General features: G+C 40.8%; 1 protein-coding gene across 1 annotated transcript; it reads right to left on the reverse strand.

Annotated features, from left to right (window-relative positions):
* Nucleotides 1-1,809: 1,809 nt before the first annotated feature.
* On the reverse strand, nucleotides 1,810-22,327 carry LOC129823916 (syntaxin-binding protein 2-like). Its single transcript, XM_055883030.1, has 18 exons — nucleotides 22,245-22,327; nucleotides 20,603-20,652; nucleotides 20,413-20,494; nucleotides 19,963-20,039; nucleotides 19,747-19,822; nucleotides 19,428-19,531; nucleotides 19,047-19,195; nucleotides 18,648-18,732; nucleotides 17,647-17,777; nucleotides 17,147-17,254; nucleotides 15,806-15,929; nucleotides 13,578-13,658; nucleotides 11,833-11,974; nucleotides 11,232-11,338; nucleotides 10,992-11,090; nucleotides 9,208-9,293; nucleotides 5,298-5,458; nucleotides 1,810-2,761 (listed from the first exon to the last, which is right to left on the reverse strand). Exons 1-18 carry the CDS (start codon nucleotides 22,312-22,314, stop codon nucleotides 2,697-2,699), a joined length of 1,797 nt encoding a protein of 598 aa, XP_055739005.1. The 5' UTR covers nucleotides 22,315-22,327; the 3' UTR covers nucleotides 1,810-2,696.
* Nucleotides 22,328-22,416: the final 89 nt, after the last annotated feature.

Below are 22,416 nucleotides of genomic sequence, written 5' to 3' on the forward strand. Positions count from 1 at the left end.
AATATATAATCCTCTAGACAGGATGATCTTTTCGCTGTTGATAACATTCAGCTGACATCATTAAAGCCATATCCATGTATGCATGTTGTTTGTGTTTTGTCGAGCGCACATCCTCATCATGTGAATGGTTGGCATGCAGGGTGGCAGGTCAGAGGTCAGGGTTAGATCGTCTGTACAGAGGCTGACTGCAGGTCACAGACTTGTCTTCAGTGTCATACTAAATTATCTTAACCAATAATTCCAGTCACTATTAAATAACATATACCGTATTTGAGTCCCACCCTGAACGAAACATTACTTTTACTTTTTTTAAATTGTGTTTTCGCTGTAAAACACTTAAAAAATCTGAAATATTGGCTGGATTCACAAGATGTTTATCTTTCATTTGCTGTACACCATTTATTTTTAATAAATGTTTTATGATGAGTATTTAGGTATTTCACGTTGCTCTCTGTAATTATTCTGGCTGCTTTGGTGATATTTTTTATGGTAGCTGCAATGTAAAACTATGATTTATACCTCAAATATGCACATTTTCGAACAAAACATACATTTATTGTATAACATGTTATAAGACTGTCATCTGATGAAGTTGTTTCTTGGTTAGTGACTAATTATATCTCTATTTGGTCGGTTTTGTGATAGCTACCTATGCGGTAGAAAAATGATGAAAATATGCGGTTGAGTCTTTTGCTATTGTGGTTAGCTAATAGAAATACATAGTGTTTTCGCTGTAAAACATTTAAAAAATCATGATGGCTGGATTCACAAGATGTTTATCTTTCATTTGCTGTATTGGACTTGTGATTTCATGAAAATTATATTATATGATATCCCTGTCGCGTTAGGCTAGGCTATGCTAGTCAGCTTTTTTGATGAGGATGCTCCCGGATCCGGGATGGGTAGCAATGAAAGGTTAATGAAGCCTTTATAAGCCTGCATAGATGCTTCACTCAGAACCAGATACCGGTGTCATTTCAGCCATTGATAAAGAACATACAGTATATGGGGGGACTATTTAGGTCCCACTTCAAACTACACCAAATTTGTAAGGCTTACTAAAGCATTCATAAGACTTTTATAAGGCATACATATGATATATATGCCGTTTAGCAGACGCTTTTATCCAGTGACTTACAGTCGTGCATCTTACGGATGGGTGGTTCTGGGAATCAAACCCAGTCTCCTGGCATTGAAAGCACCATGCTCTCTACCAGCTGAGCTACAGTGGACCTTAGCAAATGCCAGATGCAACACCAGATGAAGCGGCCTGTTATATCACCATTATCTAATATGAAACGCTATAAATGACTTGTGAAGCATCCATGTGGTGTTTTTGCTCAAAGTCTATACACATTAAAACACGTTTATTTTTTAAGTGGGACATTTATTTTATTTAGACTGACACATAATGCAGTATTAAGAAGTGAGGATAAGGATGCATAAGTAATTAAGCTCAGTGCCATAAAGTCTCCAATCCTAAACAGGCTGGTGTTCAATATCAATTACATTAAACAAAGACCTTCAACATCGATTGTGAAAACCATAGAAATTAGAATACATGCTACAATACATAACTCATGCTTGATTGCCATATAAATGGACATTAGAATTCATGTATACAATCAAAATAGGGACAGTTTCCCAGACACAGTCCTAGTCCTGGACTAAAAATAATCTAAACTGAAAGTGTTTTTCCAGGCTTAATCTGCACCCGGTACCCAGACTAGTACTATGTTGATTTCTCCTGGCTTCAACACCAGGGATTCTCTTGGCATTCTCATGGCAGCTAGAACATATGACAAAGAGTAAAATGTATGCATTTTGTTTATTCATAATTTTGGACTAAAATACAAAGACATCAAAGGCCCTAACAACCACACATCATCCCTTCCTTTATAAAACCTATATTATTATGAAAGTGCATGATTTCAGAGAAAGACACTACAGTAGTAAAGACATTCAGGCAGATGAAAACAATAAATGTAACTCGGTAAAGGCACACAAGTATTTAATGGTCGCAACACAGGTTACATCTCAATAGTCTAAAGAGGCCACTGCTCTTTATATCCTTTCGTTCTTCAGCAGTGAGGACAAAAGGAGAGGAAGACACTTTAGAACGTTGTTATGCAGCCCCATATTTGTAGCTCAATTACAGTAGAAGACACAGGTTCAAATAATCTTCATAATATAAGGACTGTTTTAATTAAATATTCAGAGCAAACAATGTCCATCACAGCATTACATTAATACGTATGTACATCATTTGTTTTAATTCAAGCATAATTCAACTAAGAAAATTCAATAAAATATTGAGAATCATCAAATACATTCCTTTAATGATGACTACATCTTAAAAAAGGCACTTTGCTTTAGTCATCTCAAACCCAGCAACAGACGAGTACACAAGCATCTCATGATGAACCCCACCGTTAACAGCAGACCTGGGTTCAAATAGTATTCGTTTTATTTTTAACTGTGCTCAATTGAACTTGTCTAACCCAATAGAACCACTGGAATAGTCCTAAAAAGTGCAAACTGCAAATCCCACTGATCTGGCACTCCCGGCAGGCTTAATTAAAACAAGCGCAATTTGAATCCAGGTTTGTGTTCAGAGACATTCTCCCAGCAAACTCAGACCAGCTCCCTTCCAGGCCTGAGGAGAGAAGGGAGGGTTATACCTAGCTTTCAGGAGTTTAAACCAGGTCCAGCTTCTTCAGGTCATTTAGGAAGCTGGTGGGAGTGACAATGTGAGACGAACCTATAGAGAGGAGGGGAAACGAAAAACAGGAATATTAATACTAATTATATAGCGCTTTTCTGAAACCCAAAGACGCTTACATTCATTGTGAAGATTCGTGATGAAAATGTATGGAGAGAGACAGACTCAGCGGCGCATTTACCGGACATGAAAAAAAACATGCTGGGGGATATACAGTGCCTTCGGAAAGTATTGACTTTCCCCACATTTTGTTGTTACAGCCTGAATTCAGAGATTTGTCGTCACTGGCCTACACACAAAATACTCCATCATGTCAAAGTGGAATTGTTTTTTGAAATGAATAAAAACATTTAAGCTGAAATGCCTTGAGTCAAGTATTCAACCCCTTTGTTATGGAAAGCCTAAATAAGTTCAAGAGTAAAAATGTGCTATACAAGTCACACAATAAGTTGCATGGACTCACTGTGTGCAATAATAGTATAACATGATTTTTTAATTACTACCTCATCTCTGTACCCTACACATACAATTATCTTTAAAGTCCCTCATTCGAGCAGTGAATTTCAAACACAGATTCAACCAAAATGACCAGGGAAGTTTTCCAATGTCTTGCAAAGGAAAAAAAGCAGACATTGAATAATATCCCTTTGAGCATGGTGAAGTTATTAATTACACTTTGGATGGTGTATCAATACACCCAGTCACTACAAAGATAAAGGCGTCTTTCTTAACTCAGTTGCCGCAGAAGGAAACCGCTCAGGAATTTCACCATGAGGCCAATGGTGACTAAAACAGTTAGAGTTTAAATGGCTGTGATTGGATAAAATTGGGGATGGATCAACAATATTATATATACTGATTAAAAATAAACGCAACAATTTCAAAGATTTTACTGAGTTACAGTTCATATAAGGAAATCATGACTGGGCTTGGGCGCACTGAGGAGCCAGGCCCAGCCAATCAGAATGAGTTATTCCCCACAAAAGGGCTTTATTAGAGACAGAAATACTCGTCAGTTTCATCAGCTGTCCCGGTGGCTGGTCTGAAACAATAACGCAGGTAAAGAAGCCGGATGTGGAGGTCCTGACGTGGTTACACATGGTCTGCGGTTGTGACAGGTTGGACTTACTGGCAAATTCTCTAAAATGACGTTGTAGGCAGCTTATGGTAGAGAAATTAACATTAAAATATCTAGCAACAGCTCTGGTGGACATTCCTGCAGTCAGCATGCCAACTGCACGCTCCTTCAAAACTTGAGACATCTGTGGCATTGTGTTGTGACACAAAACTGCACATTATAGTGGCATGTTATTGTCCCAAGCATAAGGCGCTCCTGTGTAATGATCATGCTGTTTTATCAGCTTCTTGATTTGCCACACCTGTCAGGTGGATGGATTATCTTGGCAAAGGAGAAATGCTCACTAACAGGGATGTAAACAAATTTGTGCACAAAATGTAAGCGAAATAAGCTTTTTGTGCATATGGAACATTTCTGGGATCTTCTATTTCAACTCATGAAATATGGGACCAACACTTTAAATGTTGCGTTTAGATTTTTGTTCAGTATAGTTGCTCCAAAATACTAACCTAATTGACAGAGTGAAAAGAAGGAAGCCTGTACAAAATACAAATATTCCAAATCATGCATCCTGTTTACAACGAGGCGCTAAAGTAATGCTGCAAAAAATGTGGCAAAGCAATTCACTTTTTGTCTTGAATATAGTGTTGTTTGGGGAAAATCCAATACAACACATTAAGAAGTACCACTCTCCATATTTTCAAGCATAGTTGTGGCTGCATCATGTTATGGGTATTGCTTGCAATAGTTCAGGACTGGGGAGTTTCTCAGAATAAAAAAGAAACAGAATGAAGCTAACAGGAGGCAAAATCCTAGTGTAAAACCTGGTTCAGTCTGTTTCAACTTGACAGCAGGACAATAACTTAAAACACAAGGGATAATCTACACTGGAGTTGCTTACCAAGACAGTGAATGTTTGAGTGGCCGAGTTACAGTTTTGACTTAAATCTACTTGAAAATCTATGGCAAGACCTGAAAATGGTTGTTGAGCAATGATCAACAACCAATTTGACAGGACTTAAAGGATTTAGAAAATAATAAGTGGACAAATGTTGCACAATCCAGGTATAGAAAGCTCTTAGAGACTTACCCAGAGGTGTAAGGTGCTTCTTCAAAGTATTGACTCAGGGGTGTGAATACTTACATACATTTGATATTTCTAGACATTTCACTTTCAATACATTTGCAAAAATGTCTGAAAACGTGGTTTTCACCTTGTCATTATGGGGTATTGTGTCCAGAGAAAAAAAAAATCCATGTAATCTATTCAGGCTGTAACAACAAAATGTGGAATAAATTAAGGGGTGTGAATACTTTCTGAAGGCACTGTAGGATCTTTTCGCGCCAACAGCAGGGGAATTCCAAACGAGGGTACATGGTGTGTCGTCATTGTAAATAAAATAAAAATTCAACTGGCTTGCCTGGTTAAAGATAAAGGTTAAATAAAATACAAACGTGTACACTGTTAAGTTTGAGTCCAACTATTGTGTTCCTTACCAATCAGGACCTCCCATTTTCCGTCGGTAGCTCGAGTGACCTCGTAGGCGGAGCGCATCTCGGAGTGGGACACGCCTCCGATCATGAAGATGATGAGCCGAGGGCCGGAACGATACTCCGTTGGAGACTTGTTCTTGTGCCATTGTCCGAACCGCGCACTACTGCAGTATGATACAAACATAATAAAACATGTACATTTCTAATTATGTAGAAATTATTTGCTGGGGTAAAATAAATCATCAGTGGTGGATGGTGGCACTTTAAATGGAGAGGGTGGGTTTATAGTAAATGGCTCGAACGGGATACATGGAACGATATCAAACACAGTGTTTTTAATGTGTTTGATAAAATTCCATTCACACCACTCACCAGCCTCCTGTGATGTACTGTACATTAGTAATTATGTAGTTATCCAACAATCATAATTATATTGACTGACATGGGTCAGTCAATCTGGAAAATTTCAAATACTTTTACATTTTCTTTAAGTGCAGTCACAGAAACCATCAAGCGCTATAATGGAACTGGCTCTCGTGAGGACAGCCACAGGAAAGGAAGACCCAGAGTTACCTCTGCTGCAGAGGATAAGATCATTAGAGTTACCAGCCTCAGAATTGGCAGCCCAAATAAATGCTTCAGAGTTCAAGTAACAGACATCTCAACATCAACTTTTCAGAGGAGACTGCGTGAATCAGGCCTTAATGGTTGAAATGTTGCGAAGAAACCACTACTAAAGGACACCAATAATAAAGAAGAGACTTGCTTGGGCCAAGAAACACGAGTAATGGACATTAGACCAGTGGAAATCTGTCCTTTGGTCTGATGAGTCTAAATTTCAGATTTATGGAACCAACCCCCGTGTCTTTGTGAGATGCAGAGTAGGTGAAAGGATGATCTCCACAAGTGTGGTTCCCACTGTGAAGCATGGAGGAGGTGTGATGGTGCTTTGCTGGTGACAAGGTCAGTGATTTATTTAGAATTCAAGACACACTTAACAAGCATGGCTACCACAGCATTCTGGAGCAATACACCATCCAATCTGGTTTGCGCTTAGTGGGACTATCATTTGTTTTTCAATAGGACAATGACCCAACACATCTCCAGGCTGTGTAAGGGGTATTTGACCAATGAGGAGAGTGATGAACCTGGCCTTCACAATCACCCGACCTCAACCCAATTGAGATGGTTTTGGATGAGTCGGACCGCAGAGTGAAGGAAAAGCAGCCAACAAGTGCTCAGCATATGTGGGAACTCCTTCAAGACTGTTGGGAAAGCATTCCAGGTGAAGTTGGTTGAGAGAATGCCAAGAGTGTGCAAAGCTTTCATCAAGGCAAAGGGTGGCTACTTTGAAGAATCTAAAATATGAAATATATTTTGATTTGTTTAACACTTTTTTGGCTACTACTTGATTCCATATGTGTCATTTCATAGTTTGATGTCTTCACTATTATTCTACAATGTAGAATGAGTATGGGTCTGGTACTGTAGGCTAATGCACAACATCAGTGGGACGAGAACAAAAGCACAGGGTATACAGTTATAAAGCTAAAAGAACAGCTGCCGGATGTTGACATGTTTAAAGTTACATCCCCAGATGTGAACACGTTTGTATTCCATTAAGCTGTTGATGTCCTTGCTATATAACATATTTCTTCATGGGTGCATCCCAAATGGGATCCCATTTTACATTGTATTCTACTTTTGACCAATGCCCTATGGGCCCTGGTCCAAAGTAGTGCACTATAAAAGGGAATAGAGTGCCATTTAGGACACAACGTCTGTGTGTGTGTGTGTATATAAATATTTTATCAAGAATTTAAACCCTGCCCTCAAGAAGAGCTTTGCTCTGAACAAGGAAGTCTGTGTATGTCCCAAATGGCACCCTATTCTCTCTATATGGTGCACAACTTTCTCGTGTTCTCAATTTGCCTACCTGGTTAAATAAAGGTGAAATAAAAAATAAAAATAAAACTTTCAACCAGGGCTCTGGTCAAAAGTAGTGCACCATATAGGGAATAAGGTGCCATTTGGGACACCACTGCATTGTGTAAATTAATTAGCAAACACACAGATTACCAAGCCCGGGAGTGCCTTCAGATGAGCTTTTATACAGTGCATTCGGAAAGTATTCAGACCTTGACTTTTTCCACATTTTGTTACGCTACAGCCTTATTCTAAAATGGATGAAATTGTTATTTACACACACACAATACCATACAAGGACAAAGCAAAAACAGTTTAGAAATGTTCGCAAATGTATATAAAAAAAAAAATACGAGATGTTAGATCGGGTTCAAGTCCGGGCTGGAACACTCAAGCACATTCAGAGACTGGTCCTGAAGCCACTCCTATGTTGTCTTGGCTGTGTGCTTAGTGTCGTTGTCCTGTTGGAAGGTGAACCGTCCCCCCAGTCTGAGGTCCTGAGCACTCTGGAGCAGGTTTACGTCAACGATCTCTCTGTACTTTGCTCTGTTCAGCTTTCCCTCGATCCTGACTAGTCTCCCAGTCCCTCCCACTGAAAAACATCCCCACAGCATGATGCTGCCACCACCATGCTTCACCTTTGGGATGGTGCCAGGTTTCCTCCAGCCGTGACACTTGGCATTCAGGCCAAATAGTTCAATCTTGGTTTCATCAGACCAGAGAATCTTGTTTCTCTTGGTCTGTGTCCTTTAGGTGCCTTTTGGCAAACTCCAAGCAGGCTGACGTGTCTTTTACTGAGGAGTGTCTTCTGTCTGACCACTCTACCATAAATACCTGATTGGTGGAGTGCTGCAGAGATGGTTGTCCTTTTGGAAGGTTCTCCCATCTACACAGAGGAACTCTGGAGCTGTCAGAATGACCAATCGGGTTTTTGGTCACCCTTCTCCCCCGATTGCTCAGTTTGGCCAGGTGGCCAGCTCTAAGAAGAGTCTTGGTGGTTCCAAACTTCTTCCATTTAAGAATGATGGAGGCCACTGTACTCTTGGGGACCTTCAATGCTGCAGATCATTTTTGGTACACTTCCCCAGGTCCTGTCTCAGAGCTCTATGGACAATTCCTTCAATTTCATGGCTTGGTTTTTCCTCTGACATGCACTGTGTATATATAGACAGGTGTGTGCCTTTCCATATCATGTCCAATCAATCGAATTTACGACAGGTGGACTCCAATCAAGTTGTAGAAACATCTCAAGGATGATCAATGGAAACAGGACGCACCTGAGCTCAATTTCAAGTCTCATAGTAAAGGGTCTGAATACTTATGTAAATAATTGTTTTACAAAAAAATATATATATAAATTAGAAAACATTTAGAAAAACCTGGTTTTGCTTTGTCCTTATGGGATATTGTGTGTAGATTGATGAGGAAAATGTTTTGATTAATATTGGGGTGGCAGGTAGCCTAGTGGTTAGAGCGTTGGACTAATAACCGAAAGGTTGCTAGATCGAATCCCCGAGCTGACAAGGGAAAAATCTGTCATTCTGCCCCTGCACAAGGCAGTTAACCCACTGTTCCTAGGCAAGTCATTGAAAATACAAATTTGTTCTCAACTGACTTGCCTAGTTAAATAAAGGAAAAAAAATATATACATATTAGATTAAGGCTGTAACGTAACAAAATGTGGAAAAAGTCAAGGGGTCTGAATACTTGCCGAATGCACTGTACAACATGAACAAGCTATATCAACAAACTAAAAATAAAATAACTCCTGGTAGATTATTCACAGGCTGTCTAATGGCAGCTTGGATCAACTAACTTTTCACCTCTCCATCCCACTTAACTGCGCCAAAGCCCTATTTTAAAGATTAAATCTGAATGTTAACGTATGTGACCCTGGTTATCCATCTGCCTCCGATAAGGCCATGCCCCTTCTCTGTCCCCAGACCGGCTCCCCCCCCCCCCCCCGTGGTGTATAGAGTATACACACCTGACAGTCGTCTGCATGGTGTTGATGGGGGCAGGCTCAGAGATGAATGGCCACTGCTTCCGGTCCAGCTTGTCCTCTATGGCATTCTGGAAAAATAGGCAGACATGGTTGGTCAGACTTGGAATTTTTGGATGACAGTAATTGGCTAGTCAAATGCCTCACAATAGTCCCAGTCGGTATTCATGTAATAAGGAATTCCTCCTCGACCACGCCCACAAGTTGGGGAACACCAACATTATTTCCTGTTGATCCACATTGTAAGAGGCGACTTCATCATAGATTTGTTGTTGTTATACAGAAACAACAAAACATGCAGAAAAGCTGCTGTGTTGTTCAATGTACATGTAGCCAGGTCATAAATACTGACCTATGGTTTGCAGGGCTCCCACATAGGGAAACAGAGCCTGTGAGAAGAGCCCTGTGGCTTCAGGCTATTCGGTGTGGGAGAGTGAGAAATGTGGGGCGCGGTGTCCAAGTAGAGTACACGTAACCATGTGTGTGGAAAACATCACAGGTAAGACATTTAACTTGTTTAGTACAGTCCGTTTGGAACTCTACTCACTACTCGTATAGTCCGTTTGTTTGTGTTGTTGGTCTTGGCTAGCTTAATGTTCTGGTCGGTAGGTAGCACTCACTCAAGTGGCTGCTAGCTAGCATCGTCATGACAGAAAAGGGGGATCTGGGAAGCCTAAACGTTTTTCTAAGTCGTGAGAAGGCCAGAGAGCAGGCAATGTTGACAAGTAATCTTTATACATGTACTTTTCTTAAAATGTAGTTTTGTAATTGACTAAAACAAGGGAATTGTGTTTGAAAAAGGTCAAGTTTTTGCTGTGAGCCACTGGGGTAAGCACAGGTTGTCTTCCCCACAGACGGGCAGGGTCGTGCCTCTCTATCTAATACCGACTGGGTCTATATCAGGAAGCCATTGCGAGTGTACCCATGAGTTTACCAGTCAATTTGCCAGGGTTATAGGTTCCAAGCCACTTCTATTCATTCTATTTCTATGTGTGCTGCTGCATTGTGGGGGGGGGGGGTTTGTTGCTTGTTTCAACAAGGAGCAACAAAGTTTAATCACTTTGTTTAGAGTCCATGTTACCGCCGAAACGGACTCAACTGCACTAATGGCCGACCGTCCTGTCGTCAGTCAGCTGTTGACGGCTCCACCTGTACCCAAATACCTGAGACCCGATCCAGAATTCAAAAAAATGTCACGGGTCTTATCTGATATTATTGTCAAGGGTATATGGGGCTGCTGGAAGCCTAGTGGTTAGAGCGTTGGGCCAATAAGCGAAAGGTTTCTAGATCGAATCCCCGAGCTGACAAGGTAAAAATCTGTCGTTCTGCCCCTGAACAAGGCAGTTAACCCACTGTTCCTAGGCAGTCATTCTAAATAAGAATGTTTTCTTAACTGACTTGCCTAGTTAAATAAAATACATAGCACGAGTCTGCTTGGTGATCCTCCCTTACTCTCACAGTACACAAACAGTACGGTCCCTGCTAGAGCAGCACCTCTCTCTCTCTCATGCTTTATCATCTCCGGTTAATAAAAAAAATCTTTAAAATGTACTTTTCTGCTGCTTCCTGCACTCGGGTCGGACCTGGATCTGACCAAGTCTATATGGAACGGGTCTAGTTGTCCCGGGTCAGTTCGTGAAAGGGTCTCTATATATATTTTTATTTTTATGTATGTACGCATATCGGGTCTGGGTGGGAAAGCCCAGGCCCATTTCAAAGCAGGTCCAACTTCCTCAAACCACACTGTCTATCCTTCTCCTCCTCCATACCTCCATCACATCTTTGATGGTGGGTGTCCATCGGGAGAGCTGGTACGTGCTCTCCTTGCGCTCTTTCTTCTCAGGCAGTGTTTTCCCTGCATTGAGAGCCTGAAACACAACATTTCACATCGTTCAAAATATAACAAGGGGAAAAAGGCTTCACTGTAAAGAGAGGCATTTGTTCAGCCCAAAAACGAGAGAGAGAGCGGCGGAGAGACGGACAGACCGGAGAGACAGAGCCCTACTGACCCCAGCGATGACAGGACAGCCCAGGTGCTGTAGGTTGGTGATGATGTTGCTGTTTGCCTGCACGTTGGCATGCTGGATTAACTTGGTCAGGTTCTCCTCTCCAATGCCTGTGTGTGAGGAGACCACCGTTATACAGAGTAGAGCTGGAAAACGTGATGAGTGACGACTCATCAAGTTAGCCTAATCAAAACTGCTTCCTTAGCTAGCCTGTTATCATCCCCCGAGTATCAACAGTAACCACATCATATATCCTTAGAGAGACCATCATTATTTACAGAGTAGAGCCAAGCGCTCAACTTAAAGACCACCATCTGCTCCTCAGGCCAACATCCACAAATATATACACACACACACACACACCAAAGAAATGTGATCAAGTCAATTGATCTTATAGAGCTGTTCAGGAAAGCTACCATTTCATTTCAATAGCAGTCAGGTGGAGAGTAGCTGTGTCCTATCATATTAGAAACGCTCATATTGCTGTACCTGCTGTGTGTGTGTGTGTGTGTGTGTGTGTGTGTGTGTGTGTGTGTCTTGACCATGCATTGACAGAAAGCAGACACATTGGGATCATGCAGCCAGTGCCATTCTGTTGACCTACCCTTCTTCTTGTGGAAGACATAGAGCAGTATGATGCGGATCTTGTCATAGGGGTCGATGTCGGTGTTGAGGAGTACAGGGACGATGCTCTTCATGGCATCCTTCAGGGGTTCCCCATCTACATCAGTCCCCATGGCCAGGTCCTGGGAAACATATGGGGGGAAACAACAAATCGACCACTCAGAGAATGATGCATTTAGGTCCACCCCATCTGCATCAGTGCATTAACACTGCAGATCCTAGTCCCACAATCAGACCCGGATTACCTCACTCCTGGACATGCTGGGTACGTCTCAAATGATCCACCACTAAACCTACCATGTTAAAGACTAGGAAACAAACCTAAGCGGCGCTATTAGAATCATTAAGATCAAAACAATGCATGCGTCCCAAATGGAACGCTATTAGTAATGCACTAAATAGGGACTCGGGTGCCATTTGGCACGGGGTAAATGTGTTGAGGGAGAAAGTAGGAGCTGTTCTGGGAACCAGGAAGGGAAAGGGGTTCTAGTCTGAGATGTACGATGTCTTATGGTGTAAGATTTCTGGATGGATGTAGTAATAACAGCCTGGCAACATTAATCAGCCTGGCAACATTAAAGACTAGGTATGACATAACAGCTTCCTGTGCATTACTGTAGGTTCAGAGAGGGACACTTGAATAGAGATGTGCGACACGTCTCGTCTCAAGCCCTTTACACAACATTAGTTAAGTGGATGCCCACTAGGACGCGAGACAGCGTCACACTATGGTAGCGTGTCAAGTGGCACCCTATTCCCTATATAGTGCACTACTTTTTTTCAGCCCTTTTTCGCCCCAATTCCGTGGTATCCAACTGGTAGTTGCAGTCTTGTCTCATCCCTGCAACTCCCGTACGGACTCGAGAGAGACGAAGGTCGGGAGCCGTGCGTCCCCCTGAAACACAACTCAACCAAGCCGCACTGCTTCTTGACACAATGCCCGCTTAACCCGTAAGCCAGCCACACCAATGTGTCGGAGGAAACATCGTACACCTGCCGACCGTGTCAGCGCACACTGCGCCAGGCCCGCCACAGGAGTCGCTAGTGAGCGATGGGACAAGGACATCCCTGCCGGACAAACCCTCCCCTAACCCGGACGACACTGTGGGACAGCATTATTATATGATAAGATAGTTCTAAATATTAAAATATATTACACAACATTATCATAGTGACCTAGTCATTCATGGTTTAACCACCTAAGGCTAACAACCAGGGATGTGATTATTCAAGATAATATTTATATTTGTTTTTACATTATATAGAAAAACAAGGAAGAGGAGGATATCTTTGGGAAAATAAACATTTCAGTGTAGAAAGTATGATAGAGGATGTCAGGAAAGATGGGGGAGAAAAAAAATGAAAAAAAAATAGATAAAAAAAAAATCACAAAACAGAAACATATACAAATCAAAAACATGTAATTAAAATGCTATAGGTCACTCTCGAAAAAGACAAGATTCATCTCAAGGGTCATGTTGGTTAAATAAAAACAGGGTTTGTTTAAACTTCCGAGAATCAAAAGCATGCTCCTGGGTGTATTATGAGTGTACCTGCCAGGCCATTTGCATATGGTTTCATAAGAGAGAGAGGGAGCTTGACGGCACACTATTCTCTAAATAGTGCACTACTTGTGATCAGATCCCCATGGGTCTTGGTCAAAAGTAGTGCACTATATAGAGTATAGGGTGCCATTTGGGACTTCTGTTTTGTAGCAACACTGACCTGTTCCACCTCACACAGCTTGTCCACCGAGGCTTTGAATTTCTTCATGCAGGCCTCAGCCAGGTGCAAGTGAGTGGAGTACTGCAAATCAAAATAAATACATTACTTATTAACTTCTAAAAGTTGATGTCATCACAAAACACTCTCATGATACTCCACTTTGTTGTTACAGCCTGAATTCAAAATGGATTCAATTACAGTTCTCACCCATCTACACACACTACCCCATAATGACACAATCAAAATGTTTTTAAGAACTGTTTAATTTTGGAGGGAAAATTAAATACATTCACACCCCTGAGTCAATACTTTGTAGAAGCACCTTTAGCAGTGATTATAGAGCTCTGAGTCTTTCTGGGTAAGTCTCAAAGAGCTTTCCACACATGGATTGCGCAACATTTGCCCATTCTTTTCTAAATTCTTTACGTCCTGTCAAATTGATTGTTGATCATTGCTAGACAACCATTTTCAGGTCTAAACATAGATTTTCAAGTAGATTTAAGTCAAAACTGTAGCTCAGCCACTCAGGAACATTCACTGTCTTCTTGGTAAGCAACTCCTGTGTAGATTTGGACTTGTGTTTTAGGTTATTGTTCTGCTGAAAGGTGAATTCATCTACCAGTGTCTCGTGGAAAGCAGACCAAACCAGCTTTTCCTCTAGGATTTTGCCTGTGCTTAGCACCATTCCATTAATTTTTTTATCCTGAAAAATTTCACAGTCCTTAAAGATGTGGCAGGTAGCCTAGTGGTTACAGCGTTGGACTAGTAACCGAAAGATTGCTGAATCGAATCCCCGAGCTGACAAGGCAAATATCTGTCGTTCTGCCCCTAAATAAGGCAGCTAACCCAATGTTCCCCAGTAGGCAGTCATTGTAAATAAGAATTTGTTCTTAACTGACTTGCCTAGTTAAATAAAGGTTACACACAAAGATTACAAGCATACCCATAACATGATGCAGCCACCACTATGCTTGAAAATATGGAGAGTGGTACTCACTAATGTTTTATATTGTATTTTCCCCAAACATAACACTTTGTATTCAGGACAAAAAGGTAATTGGTTTGCCAATTTTTTTGCAGTAATAATTTACTGTCTTGTTCCAAACAGGATGCATGTTTTGGAATATTTTTATTCTGTAGAGGCTTCCTTCATTTCACTCTGTCAATTAGGTTAGCATAGTGGAGTTAACTACAATGTTGTTGACCCATCCCTAGTTTTCCTATAACCATTTTCCTATAACCATAGCCATTAAACTCTGTAACATGGTGAAATCTCTGAGCAGTTTCCTTCCTCTCCGGCAACCGAGTTAGGAAGAACGCCTGTATTTTAATTAATTAATAACCACCATGCTCAAAGGGATATTCAGTGTCTGTATTTTTATTAACCCATCTACCAATAGGTGGCCATTCTTATGCAAGGCATTGGATAACTTCCCTGATCTTTGTGGTTGCATCTGTGTTTGAAATTCACTGCTCGACTGATAATTGTATGTGTGAGGTACAGAGATGAGGTAGTCATTCATAAATCATGATAAACACCATTACACACAGTGAATCCATGCAACTTATTATGCGACTTAAGCAAATGTTTACTCCTGAACGTATTTAGGCTTGCCGTAACCAAAGGGCTGAATTCTTATTGACTTAAGACATTTCAGCTTTCCATTATTAAGTAATTTGTAAAAGTTTCTAAAAAACATAATTCCACTTTGACATTGTGGTATTGTGTGTAGGCCAGTGACCCCAGAAAATCTCAATTTAACTCATTTTAAATTCCAGCTGTAACACAAAAAAAAATGGAAAAAGTCAAGGAGCGTGAATACTTTCTGAAGGCACAGTAGAATGAAAAAATGTATTGGGCATGCATTATAAGTGGCCTGCTACACCGGATGCGCAACATTTGCAGAGGGTAATACGCTCCTAATAATTTCAATTAAATCAGGCAAAGATTGCCCCTTGTGTAAAATGCACTTAAAAAAAAAAAAGTTTTACGTGCAGCTCACTCCTGAGAACAATAGGATAAAGTAACTTGCACTAAGCTTTCAGCGTAGCAGGTAAAAATCCTACTGTCTGCTAATATGGACATTGGAACACAGCCCGTGTCTTTGCCAAATGTGAATAGAACATGTGTTGACATTTAGGCTGACAGTATGTGATCACTGGAGAGACATGAATGCCAGCCTCAACCAATCAACTGATTTTTAGATGGAAAGACAAGGAATACCCACCAAGCTGAGCTCCTTCTGGTACTGTGGCATCTTCTTAAGCATCTGAGACAGGTCTTTGATGTTGGCCTTATCAGTGGACATCCTCTTGCTCTCGCAGAACACACGCAGCAGCTCTGTCACTTTCCTGAAACACAAACAAAGAGCATCAACATCTGAACCCAGCGCTGGCTTCAATTCAGTGTTCAATTCAAGAAAGAGAATTCATGATATGAATTTTCACAATTCACTTCCTGAATACAACACTCGTAACTTACCTCCATAAACTCTGGATCATGTCATCTCTTATTTATTTATTTATTTTATGGGGGGGTGGATCAGCTTAATATTGCGGAAAGAATGTTGCTTCCAATGTAATTGTCTGCATCATTTCCAATCCCACATATTTTTTGGGGTAAATATATATATCCATTCACGTATGCATACATATACATACACATACCTACATAGACATACATACTTTTTTTAAAGAGTAAACCTTTATTATTATTCCCTGCAAACCCTACCACCGATCCCCCAATTGGAGTAAACTGATAAACATTTCTGTTTTTACCTTCAATTTATACATCTTATACACATTTTACAGACACAGTCTACTTTATAATAGTTCTCTCTTGTTTGTTCTTAGTCCTTCCTCTATTTCTGTTGTCCATCCAGTTTGATTTCCACTTGTAACCAATAGCTCCGCACCTATACACATTTCACAGATCCCGTATGCCCTACATTGTTTATCTTGTTATTAGTCCCACCCTTCAGCTCCACTCAACCTTTCCCATCTATCTTCCAACATCATCCATTTCGGATTTTTATTTGCCATATATTTTTCAACTGTGCTGTGATGCTTCACAAAAGATTTGAATCTTCCTATTCTCATAGCTTCCACGGATTGTAAATTAAAAATAAACATTTTTGCTAAAATAATTATTATATTATTGATTGATTGACTATGGCTTTTCAAATCCCCCAGTATTGCTATCTGTAGCGTTAGTTCTACGCAAATGTTGCAATTCTTCAACCATTCCTGGACCTGTGACCAAAAACGAGCTACATGCGGACAATACCAAAATAAATGGTCTAATGACTCTGCCTCCTCACAGCAGAATCTACAGAGCTGAGAAGATTGTATCCCCCATTTATATAACATTCTATTAGTTGCAAGAATTTTGTACAATAATTTAAATTGAAAAATTCGAAGTTTTGAATCCGGCGTTGTTTTGCGTATCAATTAATAAACCATGTGCCATGGAATGGGTACATCGAAAATGTCATGTCATCTCTTATTAGTTGAGGTTAGATAAACTAAAAACACTAGTCGTATGTGATCTTGATGAGCGTGTGTCTTACTTGGTGACGTCGGCTATGTGCATGTGTCTCAGCTGGACCCACAGATCATCGTCTTCGTCCAGGAGAACCTCCTTCTCCTTCGAGTCCCCGATCCCAGTCGTCTGATATCTACAACACACAATAACACAGGGATCGTTTGATAACTAGAACACACAAAATAACAACCGTTATACAGGGATAACAGATACCTTCTTCTACTCATGGTATGATATGTAACTATACATTAGTACTATATATAGCTACACTAAAAAATTTAAATAATAATAATAATAATAATAATAATAATAATATGGTGGGAGAAAGGTTATACTCCTAACCTGTAAAACGACTAACCAAAATGTAAAACTGACCCTTAACCTTAAGCTAATCTTAACCAATTCTGAAATGAAGTATCGTTTTGCAGGTCAGGAGTGTCTGTATAGCATTTTCCATATGGTCATCATGGACCTTGGTCAAAAGTAGTGCAGTATATTGGGAACACGTTGCCAAACTAAGCCTACTTGTAGATGTCCTGTTTGATGTCCAAAAGGTCATAGACCATGGCCTGGAAAGTCAGCTCATGAAGAATGGGAGAGATAGGGTCAAAGCCACGGTCCACAATCAACAGCTGTGACCTGGCCTTGTCAGGACCCTGAAAACGCATGAGACATCTCACGTTAGGGCAAGAAATTATACCTAAAAATGTCACTTTTTAATTACCAGTTAACTCTTTCAATGCTTTGGCAGACAGGGCATATTGTTATATATCAAATATATTGTCTCTAGCTATACAATAGAATGTCAGGAATGCTTTTGGGTAACAGGATTTACCAACAAGTCACCTACTCAGTGTCACCATCAGACTTGACCACATTCAGTTTTTTTCACGCCAGCCTTTCACACATTCAATTTTTTCTAAAAGTACAACTACAAAAACAAGAAAATATCTCTGCCATGTATATTCTAATACCCTTTTCACACTGTACTGCGCTGGCCTGCTTATGCACACACCACAGTGGATATTTTGTTGTGAAAAACACATATCCGAGCCAGCACAGTACGGTTCTGATAGTGTGAAAATGGTATTACTGTGCTGGGTACTGAGGCAGAGAGACCATGGAGAAGATAAGAGCAGAAAGGTAAATTATATCAAATGAATACATGCCTTCAGAAGTCCAACAGGCTTAAGGAAATGCCAGCTAGGAAAGACAGAAAAGGAGAGAAAAGTAGCCGAACAACAGAGAGTGTGAAATATAACTTACAGGAAATCAAGTGAGAAAGTAGAAGTAGCTATGAGAGACTCCGATAGATGTAACACTTTCAAAATGCTTCAATAATCATAGCATAAGTCTAGTATCATAAAGACAAAGCATTTGATGGTTGCCCGATAGAAGTCATTCAATGCAGTGTGTTTTCAGGGAGTGAACGGTCATTGAGCCAAGCAGACATGGTACTATTAGTACTGTAAAAAAGTGTTGTGTATTGCGAGAGGTGGTGAGGCATTGGTGTCTCCTCTCCTCACCTCTCCCATGCTGGGGTTGTCTGCTTTATGGGCGTTCAGACGCTGATACACCTCCTCAGCCAGTCTGGCATTCTCCTCAGGACCGCTATGGTAGAGGGAGGGAGAGAACGAGAGGGAGAGGGGTGACTTGCGACTGAACTAGCACAGACACAGATGTGCAAAAAGACCATTGAAGACAGGCTCTGTATGCAAGACATGTGTGATGAGCTTTGAAAAAGACATTGAAAAGTGTCAATTCGCGATCCATTTGGGGTGTTGCTACCTTCGTCCACTATTGGAGGACTAAAAGTATCCATTTACTCAGATGAACATCCAATTCCCACTGAAACCTCTGGTAGCACTTGCATGCCTGTATTTATGAGACCTGTCTGTAAGTTAGGGTATGGTGTGTATAGGTACCTGCGGTAGCGGATGGCAGGGTACTCCTTCAGGGTGTCACAGAGGGTGGCGATCTGCTCTGCCAGAGTCTCCATCATTCTGTCTTTATTCCCCTCTCCAACTGGACTGTAGAATGCGTGCAGGGAGCTGGGATCGTCCAGGGAAAATACCTAGAATAGAGAAGGGAGAGGAAGGGCGCGAGGGAGAGAGAGCGAGAGACGACAATTACTGGGAATTTTCACTGGATACTCCTTAGAGCGATCAAACTACCAGAAAATGTGTTGTTTTCAATGGGAGGTGGCAAGATGAGACTTTTGGCAATTTGGCCATGCGATCAGAGTTGAGCAAAGTTCAAAGAAGGTGCTGTTGGGTGGGTGGGTAGGTAGGTAGGTAGGTACCCACCTGGGACTCATATGGCAGGAAAGCCACGTTGATCTCCTTCAGAGTCTTGATGACTCTGGCAACTCTGGACCTCCCAATCTCAGCAAAAAGAGCATCTGGGCAGTCTGCAGGATAGGTGATTGTCACAAAACCAACAGTTATTTTGTATTATTAAACAAAATATTCCTGCTTTTTGTCATTTTGCGAGGTTAATCTCAATTAGATTTAGAATCTCCTTTCAAGAAAGACATGACCAGAAGGATACCAGTTTTTTTTGTATCAGACAAGGGAAGAGTACATTTTTGAAGTTTTTATAACACTTTAAAACAAATGGTCTTACTGTCTGTGAAGAAGATGTGCGCCGCTTTGTAGGTGAAAGCAATCTCTTTGAAGTCATTGATGAGAGCACGAACCGACTGAGAACATCCGCACACACACACAGGTGAGAGAGAAAAAGAGGAAGATGAAGAGTGTAAGATTGCTTTACAGCAGTACAGGATATGGCAGTTGATGACATAGTGAAAGGGGGAATGGCAGGGGGAAACACACTTCTCACCTTCTCTGAAGGAGAGATCAGATAAATGGCCTCCAGGCTAGAGATGGGTTCCCTGCGCTTGTTGATGTCCTCCACAACTAGGGGAGGAAAAGGAAGATCATTTAGTGACTGTACAATCCTAACTGAAGAACGCCTCCACAGACACTCACTTCCTCATACTATGACCCATACCTGGGTTCAAATAGTATTTACTTCTTTCAAATAGTGTTTAATTGAGCCTGTCTCAAGTGCCAGGTGGGAGGGGTTGGCTTTGTACTTTTGGGACTATTGGTATCATTACACCAGACAAGCTCAGTTGAGCGCAGCTTAAGTATTTGAAAGAAAACAAATACTGTTTGAACCCAGGTCTACTCTGAACCTAGTTTAGAATGATGTGTCCCTTGATCTAATAAATTGTTATTGACAAATACAAGTAGCCTAGCCCACTGGCCATCCCATCCCAACACTTACTAGTCACCCCCTCTGCCATGATATCTGACATCTTGCAGCAGGAGGACAGGATTCGCATGCTGATGTGGTCCACAATGAGCACCTGGACAAACAGATTGGCGTTATCAATTAATATTCAATTGATCATTAGACATTATTTCTTTTGACATGGACCTTTTCAGAGCAACTCGCAAAACATTTTTTACAATACCTTCCATTCTCCATCCTTCTTCACACTTTTGATAACTCCATTCAGGATTTCTTAAGAGATGAGGAAAGACAGACAGAGGAAGTATGAAATATTACAGTAACAAAACTGAAATGTGTCCAATAACTCAGAATGAGTAGAGCTGTTTATTTTATATTTAGTTTACCTAAGGGGGGGTCAATTAAGAACAAAATATTATTTACAATGATGGCCTGGCAAGAGGCAAAACATTTGGAAATAGACAACAGTAGTCTAGGTTCTGTAATCAGTATTTTTTCTCCTGGTTCCATATTTGACAGAGATCTCTTAAAGTTGACCCAATTTATCTATGTTTTTTCAGGTGGTGTTTGGTAGCCAGTGTCAAACAGTAACTAATTGGGTCGTAAAAGGCAAAGGAACAAACTTACACAGGTAGTAGGTACACATCGTCTTCCTTCACGTGTACGGTTGATCACAAGGCAGCCCACAATCAACTAGCTACACCCAACTTGACCTATTGTTCCCATCATAGCTTCCATAATAAAGTAAGCAAAACACAAGGGAACGCTGTAAAAATATGACCCAGGATGAAAGCCTCACGCCCAAACCTCCCCGGCCTCCTGACCAAAGCATTCAATGCTTCCTTCAATACTCCCCACTTGGTAAACAGTTCGATCACATCATTAAAAAAACAAGGGTACATCTTGAGCACTGATCCACAACTCTAAAAGACGTTTCAAGAACCCCCGCGGGTAGTCTTCAGACGCACTCCACTGTTGGTGAGGTCTGACATTCCACCGGTGCCACATAGTACCTTTCTAGACAATGTGGTGGTTCTTCACAACATTAGCTCTTTGAGATACATTGCCATCGAACATGTTAAGACTCCTAGGAGGGGGGAGATACTGATAATCTATTATTGAGAAGATAATTGTATTGGATCCACCGTTTGTGTACCATGTCTCTTAGAGGTCTGAACCAGGAGTTTGATATCAGACCATTTCTTCTTGACTTCCAAGTCACCGACTTGGTCATTTTGTAAATATATATTATTTTTTGGAACTACGACATGTACACATCTCATTGTTATAAAATTATTAGAGATAAAACTAATATTTTTTTCACCCACCATGCGTCATGTCCGCAATGGTCACGTGAAGTGAGATGTGTATATTTTGGTATGTGTGCACTGTTTGTTTGACCTGACGAAGATCCGTTTCGGATCGAAACGTTGTCAAAAAAGCGGTGAATTGGGATCTTTAATAGTGTGCGGGCCTTCTTGTTCTTTACTAGTATTGTTCATTAGACCAGCACCTATGTTTTCAAGGACGTGCGTATGACCAAACTTTTCTAAAGTTAGCAAAACAAGTTTTAGAGCTTACTTGAAATACTGCTACTAGTGATGAGGCATACCTTTCCCAGTCACATTTAATATTTACATTTTAAATAACCTAATGACAGCTAGCTATTTCCCATGGCCAGGCATTACTAGGAAGCAACTTGCTTGAGTGGCGAATGCTATGCATCGCTAGCCAGGCAGTTTGGATGTTTTCTGTTATTAATTTTCGTGACAAACTAAAAACGTGATGGTATTAAAAAGGCACTATTTCGACCGCAGAACGTCGAACAGTAGAGAGTTATATAATTAACAAATGTATTAACTTACTCTCTCCGACTACAGCCTTCAGTCCGCTTGGAGCCATCTTGACACTTCCGTGTTGTCGATTTTTTTCCATTACATTTTTTAACTTGGCTGACGTAAACATAGCACCTACGTCATGTCCGCTTCGTTTTTTAAAGATAGAAAAGTGTTCAAATGCACTCAAAATGAATAAGTA

This window comes from Salvelinus fontinalis, chromosome 2 (assembly GCF_029448725.1).
Source record: "Salvelinus fontinalis isolate EN_2023a chromosome 2, ASM2944872v1, whole genome shotgun sequence".
Taxonomy (NCBI): Eukaryota; Metazoa; Chordata; class Actinopteri; order Salmoniformes; family Salmonidae; genus Salvelinus; species Salvelinus fontinalis.